Genomic DNA, 18,424 nt, shown 5'->3' with positions numbered 1-18,424 from the left:
TTATTTAGGGACCCCGATTGCACGAGAATGATGTAATCTTACAATAATTAAGTCAGGCTTTTAGGAGAAATAAGCTACATATTTTCAAGAAAAGTCATTAGTTGTATGTTGAATTATTTTGAAAAAATATATCAATCATATGAGAATCAAGAATCTTTTCGGTAAACAAAACCTCTTATGACAATGAAAGTGATACAGTGGAAATACCGTGCTTTTTGATACTTTTGTTTTTTTTAGCCAATGCTCGGCAATTTTTTTTTCATTGCCGTTAGTCCTTTGTATCTGCAAGCAATTATTTCTCTCTATAAAAAAAAATATTATTAGTCAAAGGGCAAGGGGGGGGCGGCAGATAAACGCAGCTGATTGGTCCGTTGCGTATGGATGAGTACGTTGGGAGTGCGTTAAGAAGGCGGGAATGCAGCACGCGTGGCTTTCACGCTTTGGCGGGCGCTTTGGCGGGCACCTTGAGGGGCTGCAGGCCTCTCATTTTGAAGTAGGACACCACCTGTGTGGGCACCTCAGCCAACACTGACTGTGCCAAAGTCGCCAGGGGGGCCTGGCGAGACAAAGCAGAGCGCACGCAGGCGCTTAATTACACGACTGCACTTCACTGGTCAAAAAAAAAAAAAAAAAAGGAGGATACAATTGCAACCAATGATGTCTCTCTTTGGTGCATCCGTCGAAAAGAGTGACTTTAGTGACAAAGCTCTGGCTAATAGGAAAGTAGTAAATGGAGGCAAAGGAAGTGAAAATTAAAAGTGAAAACGTAACATAGGAATAAAAGTCGGAAAAAAATGGCACGAGAAGAAAGGGTCTACGTTTTTATTCATTCATTCATTCATCTTCCTAACCGCTTGATCCTCACGAGGGTCGCGGGGGGTGCTGGAGCCTATCCCAGCTGTCTCCGGGCAGTAGGCGGGGGACACCCTGAATCAGTTGCCAGCCAATCGCAGGGCACACAGAGACGAACAACCATTCGCACTCACACTCACACCTACGGACAATTTAGAGTGTTCAATCAGCCTGCCACACATGTTTTTGGAATGTGGGAGGAAACCGGAGCACCCGGAGAAAACCCACGCAGGCCCGGGGAGAACATGCAAACTCCACACAGGGAGGCCGGAGCTGGAATCGAACCCGGTACCTCTGCACTGTGAAGCGGACGTGCTAACCACTGGACTACCGGGCCGCCCTCTACGTTTTTAGTGAAGAAGTAAAAAAAAATAGAATAGGAAACTTAGGTGAGTTGGATACTCACGTCTTTGAACTTGAGGAAGGGGACAAACTGGACGATGTCCCTGGCAACGGCCTCTCCCACCGTGGACCTCAGCACGCCGTCGTCTCCGTCCAGCAGCTCCATGGCCTTAAAGTCAGCCGGCCCCACCCCCACGATGATGATGGACATTGGCAGGCGAGAGGCGCGCACGATGGCGTCCCGGGTTTGGTCCAGGTCGGTGATCTCGCCGTCGGTGAGGATGAGGAGGACAAAGTATTGCTGCGGACAAGACACGCCATCTGTTCAACGGACTCGGCGGATGTGTGGGCCACGCGTGTTTTGGTCCTCACAGAGGCGCTGTTGCTCTGGGCGGCGCCGGAGGCGATGGAGGCCACGTGGTTGACGATGGGGGAGAAGTTAGTCGGGCCAGAGAATCGAAGCTGAGGGAGAACCATCCTGTAGGCTTCCACGATGCCCTGAATGCCTGCCGTGGGAGAACACACGCAATTGATCAGATTTCAGAAAATGTCAGATATCGAAGAAGTGGGAATGATCTATCTGATGAGGATTTGGACTTCTTTCCACCTTTGCTGAAACTTTGGGCAAATCCCAAGTGGGAGCATTTCTACAAAACGAACGGGGGAAAAAAATTAAAACGTACCTTGGCAGTAGGGGTTGGTGGGGTTAAAGTTGAGGGCAAACTCGTGATGTGGGGCCTGCGGGATCCACAACACAATCACGTCAATATGTGCCACCGTTGTTTGTTGTGCAAGCATATACATATTTCAAGTTGGATGAATGTTGAAGATTTTGGTTGATTTTTCCTGTTTTCCCACATTCTCAATGACAAAATTCTCAATTCCGGCTCCCATGCGAGCGAGGAAATGGAATGAGCCTCATGCGAAGGCGGCTTCCTTGTTGGCCGATTTTCACAATTTCAATTTCCAACTGTTCGGCGCAGTCCGAACATCAAAAGGAACTATTTTTCACATTTCCCCAAATACCTGCAGTTTTGTAAGATACACATTTTGCATTCCAAAATGTCCACATTCGTGAGGACATTTCACACATGCACTTGCATCATATGCATTCTATTTTTTTTCGTTCTCACATCCAATATTTCTTCTTTGCCGATTTACGATTACTTTAGTAATTACGATTTTTTTTTCCAATTAAGTTGACCCAAAGAAAATTTCTTTAACTCATTCAGTAGCAGCCAATTCTGGACCAAGTCTGAAAAGACGTTTAAAAACGTCTTTGGGAGTGAATGAGTTAATGTTCAACCTTTTATCAGAAAGGAAGTAAAAACAAAAACTGATTAGGATCCAGGTATGGGTTTGTAACATGTCAGAAAAAAAGGCAATCATTTTGATGATTGTTTTCCAAACTATAAGCAGATGTTTGCAAATGTTTTTTTTCCAAAATTTTTTGGGGAAAAAAAACCAACTACATAAGCACCTGGTAGTCAGGAGGAAGTTTGGCTCCAAAACCAAACGCTGGGAAAAGTTTATCACTGAAAACAAGAAAAAGAAGAAGAAAAAAAACACACACAATTAGCCAAAACACTGACACTCAAACTGATCCAAACACAAAGTCCGCCAGATGAATAAAAAAAATGTGACACCTTACATCGAGATTCATTTTAAGCTAAATGGGCTCGTCCCACTTGCAGTTGCGTAAATCGAGTGCGTGTGGAAAAAAATTGTACTGACGTGTCATAGTCTTGGATGACCTGGCCCACGGACCAGAGTGCAGACAGGTACTGGTTAAAGCCGTCTGGACTCAAGTAGTGGAGAGAATTGGGCGAGCGAGGGTCCCCGTTGGAGCCCGTGAAGTCAATGCCCACCTATGCACACACACAAAACTCTCGTGAGTGAAACTCTCGTGTGTGTGTGTGTGTGTGTGTGTGTGTGTGTGTGTGTGTTAGAAGGGCTCTCACGGTGAAGTTAATCTGGCAGCCGCCCATCACGTAGTCCAGGAAGCTGTGCTGCGTGGCTAACTGTAACATCACAAACAAAGTCACGTCACGCAACAGCCAATCAAGGAAGACGCCAGCCCACGTGTGCCTCGTTACATCGTAACAAGAGTCGGCTTCGTCTGGAATCGTAACGTAGGTGAATCGGATGGTAGTTAAAGCGAATCCCAGCGAAGTGTAGTCGGGAGTGGATTATATGTCGCAATAGGAATGAATCTTATCTTGCACTGGAGTGCATCAAGATCATAATTGGAGTGAATGGTTTTGTTATCAGTGTGAATCATATCGTAAATGAATTCGTTCCATGTTGTTGTTGTCAGCGAGCCTGGAATAAGTGGAGTGAATCTGATCCTAACTGTGGTGAATCATATCGCATCATAGTTGGAGCAAATCAGTCAGTGGTAACCTTGCAGCTTTTCACAGAGACCACCCCAGAATTTTTGTAGCTCTTCTTCTTCTTCTGCTTGTCCGGATGGATGCAATCAAATGCCACCTGAAGGACAGAGCGCGAAAAGGACACAAATAAGATGACGAAGATGAAGACGAGGAAAATGTCTTGCGGTTCGCAGTCAAACTCTGCCAGCTGACCGGTGAGCCGGAGGCAGCTTTCTGCAGCTCCGACACTTTGGTGGTGAAAGAGCCGATGAGGTCGTGCGAGCCGTCGCTGTCGTGGTCGGAACAATCCACCTGAGGGCGACAGAGAGCAGGTCAAGTCTGGTAAAAAGTAGGTGGAAGCTTCTGCCAAAGTGGAGTTCTCATTTGGTGGGTACCTTGAGAGGCCTTTCCAGGTCGCTGCTGCAGAATGTCTGGAGGGGGACAGAAAACTTCTTCCAGCTGGGATTCAGGTTGTTCTTCACCACCTGTACATGCACACACAAGACATGGACACAGCAATTTGTAAAGTGTTTGGTGGAAATATCATCATCATCAAATTGAGCTTTTCAGCACCTCTGTTCTGTGCACCAGCTGCCATTTTCCATCATCTCCTTTTTTGAAGAACTCCAGGAAGGGATCCGATTTGCCAAAGGTGTCCTGAACAAACAAACACATTTTTGTCACTGTCTGGGCTCGGGCAGCTTTGAGACTTCAGGATCTGGACTTTTTTTGCTGTGATGAATTATACCAATGAACTCTGCTGTCTCTCAGAAAATTTGGCCTGCTTTTTATAATTATTTGGGTTGTGAGATAGTCAAATTGGTTGGATGTTTAGAAACATACGTGTGATATACTGATAAATTTGCACTTAAAAATCAAAGCTTACAAATCAGCAAAGGGGCAAATACTGTTTTTTTTTCCCAGTTACCTTCTTGTCCAGATTCTTAGCCTCCAGCTCCAACTGGATGGATCTGTTGTCCTTTATCTCCTCTGCGGTAATCTAAGCATTAACATGAAACACAGTTAAAATGATAATATTATTATAGCACAGAATAAACAGACTACATACCGTAATGCTTCCTTTGCCAGCAGGTTTTCCTTTCTTCAGCTGCAGTGGTCTGGTCAGAGTTTTACTGGAAACAATCTGGAACACACACACACACACACACACACACACACACGATTTTCATTTTGAGCATAGTGGAGTGTTGACAGATTGAGGGTCAGTGTCCGAACATTCAATACAGGTTTAGTGTGCATTTACCTGTCCCAAGGTGAGTTCCACGCCTCCCAGGTAGTCATCATCGCCCAGGTCGCGGGATGCGTTGTCAATGTCATAAATGCCCAGTTTGAGGTTCTGCACCGTCTCAAAGTTGTAGTTCAGACGGAGGCGCTGACTAAAGGACGGGCTGGAGGTGTTCTCAATACGCTCAGTGCGGCCCAGCTAACAGGAAGGAAACACATACAGAGTCTTTGAATCACAGAAAGACAGAGGCGGCTGCGAATGCACATATATGGTAAATGAGCTGTCACTTGTAGACGCTTCTCTACCTCAAATGACTTCCAGGCACAGCTGTGCATTATGAATCGTTAAGAGCTGGAATTCTTGACCTCTTTGGAAGATGTTTTGTATGACCAAAGACGATTGATTCTTTTTATTATTACCTCAGTCCAGGTATCTTTTCCAGAGCGCTGCAGCAGCACACATAGCGGATCCGACTTTGATCCCACGTCTTTGTCCAGCAGGTCCGAACAGGAGATGGTCAGCTCCACCTTAGATACACAGTCCGCCATCTGTGTGGGGAAAGAAAACAACAAAAGTTTAAGAAACCTACCTTGGTATAGATTGTGGTATCTCTGTATTTGGTTTTCAATCAGTCAGCGACCAAACAAGCTACATTTAAAGTATTTGTCAGATGATATGCTGTGATCACGGAACAAACCTGTTATGGGGATTTTTTGTTCAAGCCTAGGTTGACATTTTTTAAGCTCAGCGAACTTGAGTCGTAGTAAAAGAGTTTAATTTTACGTGTGTGTGTGCGGGCGGGGGGGGGCACAAGAATGAACGGTACGGCTCACCACATAAAAAGTATACTACTAGAGTATAACACTTTCATCTTAGAACTATTTTAAGACGAAAAAAGACGAAAAGGCGAAAATTATGCAATGTAAACGCAACGTATGTTTTACAGTACACGCCCATTACATTTCGCAAGAGACACCACGGGAATTAAATACAACGTGCTACAATAGCGGCGTAGAGGTTAACTTTTACACGCACTTTAATTTATCATGTTACAATAAATCAGCCATTAAATGAGAAAATGTAAGAATTTGTTTATATTGAGTTCATTAACGTGGGCGTAGAACACCAACCGGGAGCCCGCAAAATAAAATCTCTGCGACAAAATGCCTGTTCACGGAGCAAACACAGTTACCTGGTTCGACTTCAACATCAGTCTGGATGTTTTTCACTCGATATATTCACGATGTCGTCCAAAAGTGACGAAGAAGTTGCCAGTAACCACGATGAGGCTCACACAGGAGCAACCAGCTAGTAAGTTCTCGCTTTGATTGGACAACAAAGCAAAAGAAGCGTCCTCTTGATTGGACAGAAACAACTGTCAGCAACCAGCACCCGCCCACCTTGAACACGACTTCCGGGAACACAAAGAATAAAAGCCATTCAACAGCTCAACCGAACCATGAGCAGGACACATCTTTTCGTGCAGAAAATGGATGCCACATCTATTACATTAACAAAATTGACGAATGGAATTATGTAAATTACTCACATCAAATCCTCCGTCTCACGTCGTCAACGTAATCTGTTAATTTAACGTCCTTTGTACCCAATTTGAAGCGTTCCCTGACATGAAATCAACGACACTGCATTTTTACTTGGTGCAAAAATGTAAAGAACCCCCCCCCCCCACCCCCAAAACCAGGCAAGGGAAAAAAGACGTCCGACATGCTCAAAGCCATTATATTGGAGGGAATACATTTGAGCCGGATGCAGAGCCACTTCGCACATAGCAGCTTTCGCACATCCCGGAGGAGAGAAGCCCAAGGAACGGTAAACAGAAATACAATATCTGAGAAATATATACGCCGATTCGTTTTTCTCAGTCAATGAAACAAAGGCTCCATGGCACCTAGGAAAAGGGAAGGATCCAGGGCAAACATCCACTTCCTCCTTAGCACCACTTTTTATTCGTCCTTTTTTATTGTCTTAACTAAAAGGGAAGGATCCAGGGCAAACATCCACTTCCTCATTAGCACCATTTTTATTCGTCCTTTTTATTGTCTTAACTGCACATTTCAGATTACTTGCATGTCGCCAATATAACGCATGCTTTCAGTTCAGATCAAAACACCACCAAATGCAATTTAAATCATTGTACTTTAGACCACGTGTGTTTGTTTTATGCATACCTTATATTGATTTAATGTCAACATGTCCATAATCAGACAATGTATGCATCAAGACCAATGTGAACATTGCACATAAAAAGGGGGTGGGGGCAGCAGCAAGACTTCAAAGCTAATGAAGCAATCCTACCACCACTCAGCCTCGTGGCAATTTTTCTCAAATGTTCAATAACATGTTAAGCTTGACTCTATCAAGACTTTTGACAAATCGCTCAGGCAGACGTAGATTTGTTTGAATTGCATCTTTCCAAGGATATACTGGAATAAAGGGGCCACACCAAGGGTCAACCATATTTATAGAATTGTGGTACAATGTCAATATTGCTCGAATAAAGATTATAAAAATGGGAAAAAAATCTTCAAAATTATTCGTCGGACAGACGCGAGTCATTGAAAAATCTTCCGAATAAAATATAAATAACCTAGTCCTAATGAAAACTGACTCATACCTTCTTTTCAACGATAATGTTTACATATTACAACGGCGATTTTTAACAAGTAGTAAGAGTACCATCAATAGTACGTGAAAGAATCACTAAGTTCAGTTCTATTTTAACTTTTCAGTGCAATGAATTGGCACTAAATATTCAAATAACCCTATATTCATGTGCAGTGTTAACACAAACGGTGCATCATGTTACGATGGCTTACAATGATACTAAATGTACCTTTTAGGAATAAAACCGTTGCCTTGTTTTTGATGATCACTTTGGCTTACCTACTGGTATGTTCATGTTGGTCATAAGGGTTGGGTGATACTTGGGTTTGTTTGCTTTTTTAAAGCTGGTACTTAGTAGTGGTACCACCGTAGTACAAGATTTAAGTCTGAATTTAATTTTAAAACTCTACATGACAATGGTCATTTTAGCTAAACTTTTACAAAAAAATGTTGCAAAATGTCAAAAGAAGTGCATGAGAATAAAGTCATACTGTACAAAAATCCATTGAATATATTTTTTAAAGTATATTTTCACTTCAATAATTTTGTAATATTAATTGGTGGGGTGGTCGATACAAAGGGTTTGTTTCAGATGTTTTACAGGATAAAAATATAATATATTAAAGACTATTTTAGAAGAATTGGTCATATTCGGAGAAAACAAATTGAGGCAAAAAGATTGAAATTGTTCGCAATTTACTTTGGTCTTAAAACAATGTCTATTTTTGTTCCTTGAAGACATTCTTTTTCCCCTTGTTACTTAAAGTGCGGCCACAAGAACTCTAAGTTGTTGACAGCTTTGACAAATAACTCCAAAAAGACATCAAGGAAGCAGCAAAAGTCCGTGAATCATGCAAAGACAATAAGAAGGAGACGAGAGAGCGGCCGGGGCCGGCCGGTGGGCAAGGACGGCATCCTGTACATCCTTTTTATTAGCCAAAGCACACAAGGATGTTCAGACCAAGTTATGGGGCATCATCATACAGACACTTGAAACCATCCCAAATCGAAATACGTACAACAAAAATGCGACCAAACTAAAAATGCTGCAGACTAAAGACTGCAAACCTATTGTGTATCATTGTGTATGCTTGGGTATCCAAACACAGCAACATAACCATTTAAAAAAAAAATCAAAAAACAGAAATAACTCATCGACCAATCAGACATGTCTGACAAATTGTCCATAACGCTTCACAGCAACACGATGACCTCCGTACGTTCAGCAACATGTCCGTACACCCAAAAATGTATGTGACAGTTAGACTTGCATATATTTCAAGGAATTTGGGAAACTTTCCATGGAAAGCCTAAAGAGAGGACAGCCTGCGACCCTCATGGGGAATAAGCGGCTCAAATAATGAATGAATGGATGGAACCTCAAAGTTCAAAATTGAAAGCTGGCTCTTCAAAAGGACCTGACCGATTTATTTTCTTTCGACTGGTGTCAATATTTGGCAGAATGAAATTCCAATAACCAATCAATAAGTCAAAACACAAATTATTTTTTTGGTCCCTTGACGCTTACAACAATATAGAAATTTGACTGTCTTACAATACTTTGCCATTTGGTTGCACTTTTAATTTATTTTAACTTGAATCTGCTTAACTTCACAATAGACAGAAATATCTACCAAAATCAGCCAATTGTTTTTTTTTTGGGGGGGGGGGGTGAGTTAGTGGGTTTGTGTTTTAACATCATTATAATTGCTTATGTTTTTGACCATTTTAAAACAGCCAATACCGTCCGGATTAATCGGTCAGGCCCTGAACCCAAGTAAAGTTTATATGCTAGCGTAATCCTGACTCTAACAACCAAATTTCATACAAGTACAGTGGTGCCTTGATTTACAAGTAACCCAACGTAAGTGTTATCCAGTTACAAGCTGTTGCATTGAGATACGAGTTCAATTTATTCTGTGACTACTCGGGTAACTCGCATTTCATTCAATCTCTCTCCATTACAACGAATGAGAATGGAAGTAAATCGTCTCCAGCCTCTCGCCCGCCAAAACAAACATGATGCTGATAGGTTTTTATTTCAATCCAATGTGTACTGTTCTGCTCCTTTTGGGGTGGGGGAGGGGGGTGGCTTGACAACCAGACATACGGGAATTTAGTCGGCTACATTGATGCAGTCCCATCTTCTCCGAAATAAAGATTATATGCCTCTGAATACTGTTTTGTTATATCGTCTTGTTTCAATGTGTCATTTTGTTTAGTTGTACAGTAAACTTCAACGGGCAGTACCAGTAAATTTAAATTAACATTTTAAAGACACTTTTTTCTTTTTTTTTAAAGAATTGCTCAGTATTTGCCAAACTGTTGCTTGTTGTGACGTGAGTTAAGTTTGCTTCCACCGTACAGCACCTGTCGGTCAAATATTTGCACAAAGTGGAAGCAAAAATGACAACTCGTATTTACAAAAACTCTTAAGATGGGTCAAGGGTGTCTCAAGGCACCGTGTTACATATTTTCTTGAATACGATGCGCTTCTTGAATACCATTACCTTCAATTCCAATGAATTCTTATCATTCGAAAGGACAGGTACCAAACATAAAAATTCTCCAGATTACCTTCCCATGGACATTTACTGGAAACTTGGCAAACATTTTCCACCACTTTGCAGCTGCAGTGACAACTTCTAGTTGCTTTCCACCATCATCATCAACGCGACACAGAAGCAGAGAAATAAAAAGAGCAGACATTTCGTGTGGAATAAGCACAACAGCAGAGTTCATTGAGTTTGACAGCAAGAGAACAAACGGAAACGCACGCGTTTTAACCGCAACAATAACAACAAGTAACGATATTAGCGTAGCAACACAGCATGTGGCGGCACTAGCGTAGCGACCGCAAATGTGAAAGAACCTCAGCTGGGACACATGATGTACACGCATCGAGGCAGCAACATGAGTGTTACCCTAGCGACAGAACACAATTCTGCATTTTTCCCCAGGCAATTTGTCATCGTCATGGTCATCAAGTTAGTGACTTCGAAATGGCCTGAACAATGGAACATACAAGTCTTGAAGTGGTTGTGCAATGCTTTCAAAAGGGTTAAGAACTTGTTCCGAATTAGTGGCAAAAATAAGTCCCAGTTCTTTGGAGTTTTTGCTATTTTAACCGTAAACGCACTAGGAGCTAAAATACTGAGGCCAGCCTTGCAGCATCTTCCACTGGCAGAAGATTGAGGCTATTTTCCGAACTCTCTATTCTGTTGCTTGCATCGAGTACATGTTGGACCTTTTGCCATGAAAATCTGCTCAGGGCCTTCACCGCTTGTATTGCTGCCCCCGTTTGACAAGTAAAACAAGCCCGGAGCTATCGCCACATTTTCCTTTCATAATCAGCATCTTCGGTTAGAATGATGTTTTTTGTTTTGTTTTTTTTTTTAATTCATTTGGTTTTGTCTTGCTGGATATAAACATGGATTCAGAACTGCTCCTGGTGACGTGAGATGTGTGCTGTTAGGGTGAATTTTTGTGAACACATCACAATTACAGAGACCCATCAATACCAAGTAGCGAATGCACGAAACTCCACTATCAACCAGTCAACACGAAGCCAGCAAACTTTCACCACCAGTACCCAACCGGCACCGGCTCAGCATAAAAGGGGTACATTTAGAGTCAGTCTGTGCAGTTAGGGTCTTGAGACGAGGAGGTTCCTTAACCAAGACTAATTTTGACTTTCCGTGCTCCAATGGGCCTGTCGTTTAGATCCATAACGGCGGCGGCGGCCTCTTCCGGGTTCTGGAAGGCTACCATGGCCTCGCCGGTGGGCATGCCTTTGTCACTGAACTGCAAGCAGACGGATCCAGGGAGCACGTCGTAGCCGTAGAAGAAGTCCATGAGCTCGTCGGCGGTGACGGTGAAGGGCATGTTCTGCAGCTTGACTATTGTTGGGGCAGCAGCGGAGGCGGCAGAGCGCTGACTGTTAGAGTTGTTGGGTGCCCCGGGGACAGTGGAGAGACCCTCTGCGCCTGGGTTGAAACCTGGAGGTCCACCGGGAGGCGCTCCCCCTTGACGTGCTTGGTTGTTGTTGTTAGCCCCAAGTCCACCTCTGTTCTGTACTGTTCCACTTGGTTTCCTGATGCTGTTGTCAAAGGGTACCAAGCCCCTCAGCCCATCATGACCAAACGCAGGCCCCCCTGGCGCACCCGGTCGAAAACCCGGCGGCTCAAGAAGTGGAGCTCCGGGAAGACCTGCAATGAGTGGAGGAGCGACCGCAAGATTGACTTCGCCAAGTCCTACTGCCAACGGGGGCAGGGGAGGTGGTCCCGCTACACCGTTTCCAGGAGTGGAGAACGGAGTGACAAATGGAGAACTGTTGATGTTTCCCATTGTGGTTCTTAGGAAGTTAAATTCCTCACCGCCAATCCCTGTGAAGGGATTGAGCTGGGGCTGCTGCGGAACCGCCTGGGCCTGCAGGTGCTGGGCTTGGCCATGCTTCTGGCCCTGCTGGGTCTGGATTTGATTTCTTTGGCCTCTCTTGTTTTGGGGCGGAGGGTTCCTCTCAATTTCCTTCATCTGTTCAAAGGTCACGAGATGAACAAATGCATCACGGCCATTGAGCTTCTGGCGGTGAAGTCTTTCCGTTTTACGGGCGTCTTCCTCGGTCTGAAGCTGGAAGACCGCCTGCCCTAAACCATTGCCGTGGCTATCGGTCAGAACCTTTAGCGTGTCTTCATAAAGCCCAATGCCCTCCAGGAAGGCACGCACATCCTTCTTGGAGATATTGTAAGGGATGTTGGTGATATGAGCGCAGTTTCTTGGCGTTTTGAGGCCATCCTGGTTCTTGCCATCATTCTGCATTGCTTCGCGCTTACGAATGGAGTCAATCTTTTCCAGCATTCCCTTGTAGCTGATGGGGTGCACTTGGATGAAGCGAGAACCCATGTACTGCATGTGGGAACCCAGTGCAGTCTTGTAATCCTGCTCCGTTTTGAACTCCAGAAAGCCTTCTCCTGTGGCTCGTCCATTGGGGCCGTAGGCGATGTACATAGTGTCCTCCACCACGGACAAGTTCTTGAAGAACTCCTTGATCTGTTTTTTGTCAGCCTCGTAAGGGAGGCCCTTCAGGTAAACACAGAACTCTTGACGATGTGGAGATCTAGACCTCCCTCGCTGTTCCCGGCCCATGTCGCTGGCTTGAGTATGGCGTTGGTTCTGGTCTTGAATGTTTGGTTTAGCAATATTTTGAGAAGTCAGACCCATCGGGTTGTGATTGAGGGTGGCCCATTGCCTCTCAGAGCTCCGGGTGACCTCGATGAACCTTTGACCCATCATGCCACCACCCCGCTTCACGGCTTCAAAGCTATCTTGGGGAAAGAAAAATTTGACCATGGCTCGGCCGGTCGGACGACCTTGGCCGTCTCTCAACAAGCGCACGCCGTCCACCCCCAGACCCCGAAAAAATTCCCTGATCTCCATCTCTGAACAGGAGAATGAGAGGTTCTGCAAGAGGACAAACAAATCATCTGGATTGGACGCACCAATTGCAGTGGCTGTGGCTGCAGCCGCCTTCATGTGAGCCTGGAGGCCCAGAGACGCAAGAGGACTGAGGGGATTGAACAGCATCGGGTTTGGGGTACTGAGGGGCAGGCCTGTGGCAAGTCCTCCGGGTGGGGGCATGGTGGGGTTGAAAGGTGGCAAAGAGGACATATGTGACAGGTGGGACATTGGGGGTACAGGAGGCCCATGGGAAAGTTGGCTGACAGCAGGGACAGGGGGTAAGGACGACACAGGAGGAGGAACCGTGGGTAACGTGGCCATCGTTGGCATGGAGGGCATGGGCGCGATGAGCGGAGGGCCTGCGTTGAGAGACGTCAGGGCTGTTGTAATGGCGGGGGCAGCGTTGTAGCCATGAGGAAAGTTGGGCACCATACTCGCCAGGCTAGCAGTGGCTTTGTGAATCGGAGTCTCCTGTGAAGAGCTTACAGTCACCACTGCGGGAGTATTACTGAAACTGGGGTTTCCGTGGCTACCACTTCTTCCCGCTGCGCCCGACTGTATGGTGGGTATAGCTGCCGCGGAAGTTGGGCGATTAGCCGTTGTAGGTGTGGCGGTCTCGGGTGCGGCCGTGCCACCCTCAAACCTCCGCCTGCTCAACTCAATCATGTTCTGCATTTCTGTCTTGCTGCTGAGCAACAACGACACTTTGGAGCCCTTAATGGACCCACCTGTGCGCATCATTCCCAGCCGAGCGTCCTCGTCGGTGGCAAAGACAATGAAGGCCTCGCCATGCTCGCCACCCACGATGTGCACGCCCCCATCAGGGATGGTGAGGCCAGAGAAGAAGTGCCTGATGTCCATGGTGCCGGCCACTATGGGCAGACCTTGCAGTCTGATGACTACCGCCATACTGACCGCTAATCAACAGGCCTACAACCTGGGGAGAGAGCAACACTTCCGTCAGATGAGGAACAAAGAAACCAGACCCCTGGTTTCCAGATATATGGCAAACATGTAATATTTTATTCCAAAACGTGGAACTTTTTGTGGCATCCTAACCAATCATTTGGAAACCAGCGGTTCTTTAGTGAGGAATTAGGGGTGAAGGTGCAAAACATTTGCAGAGGAAGAGAAAAAAAAAATGAAAGAAAGCTTAACTCCAAGCCCATCTTTAACACTTGAATTTAGTCTACTACTTGGAGAGTAATGAGCTCAAGCTACCAAAACAGAATTAACATCAGGCAGGGACAGTTTAAATTTGTATACGGGCATTGTGTCATAGAATAAATGTAGCAGGCCACAATTAACAGCGCACAGAATCAGTAAAGACCTACAAGAGCTCCAAAACAAGAGCCACAAACATATCTCCGCCCAATATATGTGACATTTTAGTCGATTCAAAAATGTAAAAACCTTGTTTAAACCTATCAGTATAGTCTTGCTCAGTACGCATTTTCCCATGTTTCCATTGCATCAGGTTGATTTCCACATCAACATGCTCTACTATCGAGTAACCTTCGCAGTAGTATAGTATGGGTTGTCGCGTAGGGAAAAGCTCGATGCAATTCTGTCATTTGATCGGCAGATGGAATGTAAAATTGGATGACAAAGAAAACAAAAAGGCACCATTTTAAAATCAATGCCGGGGATGTCATGCTTATCTTACGTGCCACCATTGAACGCAAGGCTGAAAATAAGCGGTCACAGTTTGCAAGTCAAAATTAGCATTTTGAGCCTCATTAAACACGTTGCATAGCAAAATGAGAATCACATATTTTGGGTTCCCCCCCCACCCACCCCCACCCCCACCCCCCCATGATGCTTGAACCGCAGAGATATTCCCATAAAAGGTGAGCTGTGGTAGATGCAAGTGGGTACGTTAATGTGGCACAATGTGTTATGCTCAGGAAGCAGGCGGTGCCACATATGCCACACCAGTTAGCGGACAATGAGGCCGACTCGATAGTGCGGTTTAAGACGTCTCGGAGTGACACCTGACGGTTATCATCGCCTCCCGTCAAGGAATAAGATACACTTCTGACAAGTATCGTTCTCACGAAGGGTTAACAGAGAGTAAACAACAGAAGATGGAGAATCCAAGCTAATTGCTAAGCTAATTTAAGATTTACAAGTAGTTGTGACCACCGGGTGGCACGGTGGTCGACTGGTTAACGCGTCCATCTCACAGTGCAGAGTTCGATCCCGGCTTGGGTCTGCCTCTGCTGGACACCTAAACAAAGCCTTAACAGTTGTACAATAAAAAGAAAAAAAAACTCACTTCCTTCAAGACTTAGATATCCATGAGAAACATTTTCTAATCTTAATTGGCATCCACCAGATTAAATTTAAAAAAAAGTCAGTAGCACATAAAGACCATGATACCACAAGAGCGTAGCACTACCAGAGAAGCGCAGACACCAATGAAAAAGTGTGGAAGGAAAAAAAAAATGTTGTGAACCCAACAGAGCACATCATTATCCGACCCGCACATTAGCCTTATATTAGCATGAGCAAATAACCATCCAGCAAAATACCAGCAGCTCATTGGGAAAATCTCAAAGCACACAGCAATGCCATGAAAACAGGTTGAACAAAATATTCAGGCAAAAACATACACAGCGCCACCAACCTGTATGAACAAGGCGTCAAACTATTTCAATTCAGCTGACTTCCAAACCAAGGTCAATGTCATTACAAAGCACACCAACAATACAATAATGCCGATTACTCACGACGGACAGGAACGTAGCCCTACCGCTATTAGCCCCCCCCCAAAAAAAGGTTATTGAAAACGTTTTGTAATGACCCATGTTAAAACAGTGGAACCGTGACTTACCAGGAAATTTGCGTTAAAATATTTATCAACTAATGCCATGCAATGCCACCGCTCCCATTTCATATTGATTCAGCAAATCCTCTCAGTCGATTCGCTTCCTGGGCAGTGGGAGTTGTTTTACATGTGATTCGCATTGTTTGGATGAAGACCCCATTCGACAAAAAAAGAACAACAAAACAGGAGGGGAAAAAAGAGAGATAAAGTATTTGATGAGCTAGACCAAGCCATTTTTTTTAAATCAACATTTCTAAAAGGAAAGAAAAATAAGGTAACTTTACATGTGCTGTAGAAAGCTTCACGTACCCTTTGGTCAAAGTGAAGTCAAGAAAAAAAATAATTGAGCAATTAGTTTACCTACAATGCTCTGGTAAGTGGGAAAGGCGATCCACAGTGGCCAATGCACTTTCAGACTTTTTTTTCTTTGCTAATGGGGGAAAAAAAATACAAAATGAAAACACACAAGGAGCTGCTGTAGGCCTCACACCCAGACGCTCACATGCAGACTTACCACTGGCCAATCCAACTCCAACTCCTGATGTCACTCACTGGGCCAAGCCCCTTAAAAAGCACACAAATACTACAATACGTACAGTATTAAAAATGTGCTTTTAATGAATTGGAAAAAATATATAATTGTAATTCATTTCTGTGGAGAAACAAACTCTGAAATCAGATTACCACCGAATGTTTTTTCCTTTAAATGTGCTTGGAGTGCACATGGACATGCATGCAGCTAAGACTCTCCTAACTTCCACAAACAACCCAGGCCAAACTTCGCTCCTCCCTAAGACAAAGCTCACCTCCCAGTCAGAGTCCATCGCTTCAGTATAGTCTTGCTCAGTACGCACAACACAACATAGAGTACTTCCATGATTCCAATTCCTATTTCAACAAGTCTATGCCACCACTTTAGAGTGTTGGGGGGAAAAAAAGGCACAAACATTGGCAGGTTTCCAGCCAATCAGGGAAGATATCCCAATTTGTGAATCGAATGGAGATTTCAGTAAACCTAAAGCACAACTTCACTGCCACATTCCATCAAGCGACACAGCTCAACTTCCAAAGTGGAAAATAACTATATCACATCTAGCAAGAGCAGTGAGGACACCCTAAGGGTGGGCAAATGGTGCAACTCTACTTGGAACTGGGTACAACCAGTGGAAAAGGCAATAGCAGATAGGGGCATGCTGTCCATACGACTATTTACTACCCAGTACACACTGGCAACCTAAGTCATGAGGTGTCCTTGCGTGCTGAAGTGGCCTGGACCTTTCATTCATTCATCTTCCGAACTGCTTTATCCTCAGAAATATGGCCAAAATGAAGAATTTGCAGCAGCAACAACTCTTTAGGAACAAATCAAAACATCATTTGAGTGGGCACTAGACCAAAGTACAACAGGCACTTCCAAAAAGACGGGGAAAAAACAAGGGGAAACAACCAGTGTAGTGAAGAGAAAAGATTCCGTTGTAAATTGCACAGCAATCAGCAGATGAAAAACAGACAAGATCCTTTTAAATGGCCAGAAAAAGCAAAAAGCACATTCATAAGACATAGCAGATCATCGGGAGCACAGCCAGCAACCAGAGTGATGAGCTCAGTCTTGCGACGCAGCGCACAAATGCCTCAAAAACATCACTATTTGCGTGTAACCAGACACAAATGTAAAGAGATTTACTTGATACAACTCATTGAATAAATATTACATCCAATAAAGCAGCAACCCGAGCTCAAATCATCGCCAGACTGGTCTTGATGGCGGATCTGACGTCAGCAGACCATTGCAATGCCAGAACCTAAAAAAAACAGCTTCACACAAACTCCTTCAATCACTTAAGTTTCTGCAAAACGCTGCACTAACGTCAGCTGATTCACACATTAACAAAAACACATACAACGACGCGTTAGGCATTGACTTGACCTCGGTTACAAGTAACATACAATCTGGAATGACCAGAGTTTCACGTTGTTTTTTTTAATAACTAAGCATCATTTTAGACGGCAAGACACCATTGTGATACTATCACAAACCATATTATGTGCGAGTTCCGATAGAAGCACATCAACGTAAACGAGCATGCTACGCCCCATTAGCCACTTAGCTAACAAACAACCCTGCTTTGTATGTATGAGTGCGTGTGTGTATGTGGTAGCGGGCCAGAGTCGCCATTTTTCGGCGACTGGTGTTATAAATCTTTTTACAGTTTAAGCAGGTCGTCTCTCCTGGGAATTCTTACCGAGGAATCTGTCAACTAACACACTCAGGTGTTTGATTCATGCACGGACGTCTTGGATGCTCACTTCCGTCTCTGCAAAAAAATGGATTTGAAAAAGCAAGCAGGCAGAGACCGCGGTGGATGCACACGAAATGTCGGTAGAAACACCGCGATATTTTGCACTTACCGCGAGAATGTGACGTAATTTCAATGTCCCCATCTATCGGCGAATCTGGGTAACTGTGGACGCAACGGCATACAACGCAGGAGTAAGGATATTTTAAACAACCTGAATAGAATGTCACAGCGTGTGGTTGGACGAAAAATTCTTGCTTTGCGAATCTAGTTTTCGTCATAATTAAATGTAGTCGTTTTGCCTCCGGCACAATGATATACTGTAGTTGTGATTCCATGGGAGTCACGGAAAGTTTGTCCCAGTGTTACCGTATAAGCTTCCGGTACAGGTCTCGTTGCCGGA

The 18,424-nt window shown here is 44.4% G+C and overlaps 3 protein-coding genes across 4 annotated transcripts in view; 1 reads left to right on the top strand and 2 right to left on the bottom strand.

Moving 5' to 3' along the window:
• hgh1 (HGH1 homolog (S. cerevisiae)) overlaps positions 1-18,424 on the top strand; it is a 100,729-nt gene that overhangs the window by 76,737 nt on the left and 5,568 nt on the right. The window lies entirely within an intron of this gene.
• Positions 304-18,136, bottom strand: cpne1 (copine I). 2 transcript variants are annotated; one of them, XM_052076562.1, is made up of 16 exons: positions 17,968-18,136; positions 5,232-5,360; positions 4,831-5,010; positions 4,636-4,710; positions 4,495-4,566; positions 4,140-4,223; positions 3,962-4,051; positions 3,780-3,878; positions 3,598-3,684; positions 3,156-3,215; positions 2,929-3,062; positions 2,675-2,729; positions 1,878-1,932; positions 1,567-1,700; positions 1,259-1,495; positions 304-556 (listed from the first exon to the last, which is right to left on the bottom strand). In XM_052076562.1, exons 2-16 carry the CDS (start codon positions 5,358-5,360, stop codon positions 434-436), a joined length of 1,614 nt encoding a protein of 537 aa, XP_051932522.1. In that variant the 5' UTR covers positions 17,968-18,136; the 3' UTR covers positions 304-433. The 2 variants fall into 2 exon arrangements, with proteins under 2 accessions (XP_051932522.1, XP_051932521.1); XM_052076561.1 differs by lacking the exon at positions 17,968-18,136 and adding an exon at positions 6,005-6,163.
• Positions 9,528-17,955, bottom strand: rbm12 (RNA binding motif protein 12). Its single transcript, XM_052076558.1, has 2 exons — positions 15,731-17,955; positions 9,528-13,831 (listed from the first exon to the last, which is right to left on the bottom strand). Exon 2 carries the CDS (start codon positions 13,801-13,803, stop codon positions 11,110-11,112), a length of 2,694 nt encoding a protein of 897 aa, XP_051932518.1. The 5' UTR covers positions 13,804-13,831; positions 15,731-17,955; the 3' UTR covers positions 9,528-11,109.

Source organism: Hippocampus zosterae, chromosome 9, assembly GCF_025434085.1.
Source record: "Hippocampus zosterae strain Florida chromosome 9, ASM2543408v3, whole genome shotgun sequence".
NCBI lineage: Eukaryota > Metazoa > Chordata > Actinopteri > Syngnathiformes > Syngnathidae > Hippocampus > Hippocampus zosterae.
Note: the sequence above shows the minus strand (reverse complement) of the source record. Positions and strands in the feature narration are given on the sequence as shown.

What these genes read in the sequence shown, in the direction of transcription:
- cpne1 (XM_052076561.1), bottom strand. An exon ending in CTAAGAATCTGGACAAGAAG is followed by an intron (nt 4,224 to 4,494) that starts GTAACTGGGAAA and finishes TTGTTTGTTCAG; the next exon opens with GACACCTTTGGCAAATCGGA. An exon ending in AGCTGGTGCACAGAACAGAG is followed by an intron (nt 4,052 to 4,139) that starts GTGCTGAAAAGC and finishes GTGCATGTACAG; the next exon opens with GTGGTGAAGAACAACCTGAA.
- rbm12 (XM_052076558.1), bottom strand. Translation starts at nt 13,803, where the DNA reads ATGGCGGTAGTCATCAGACTGCAAGGTCTGCCCATAGTGGCCGGCACC.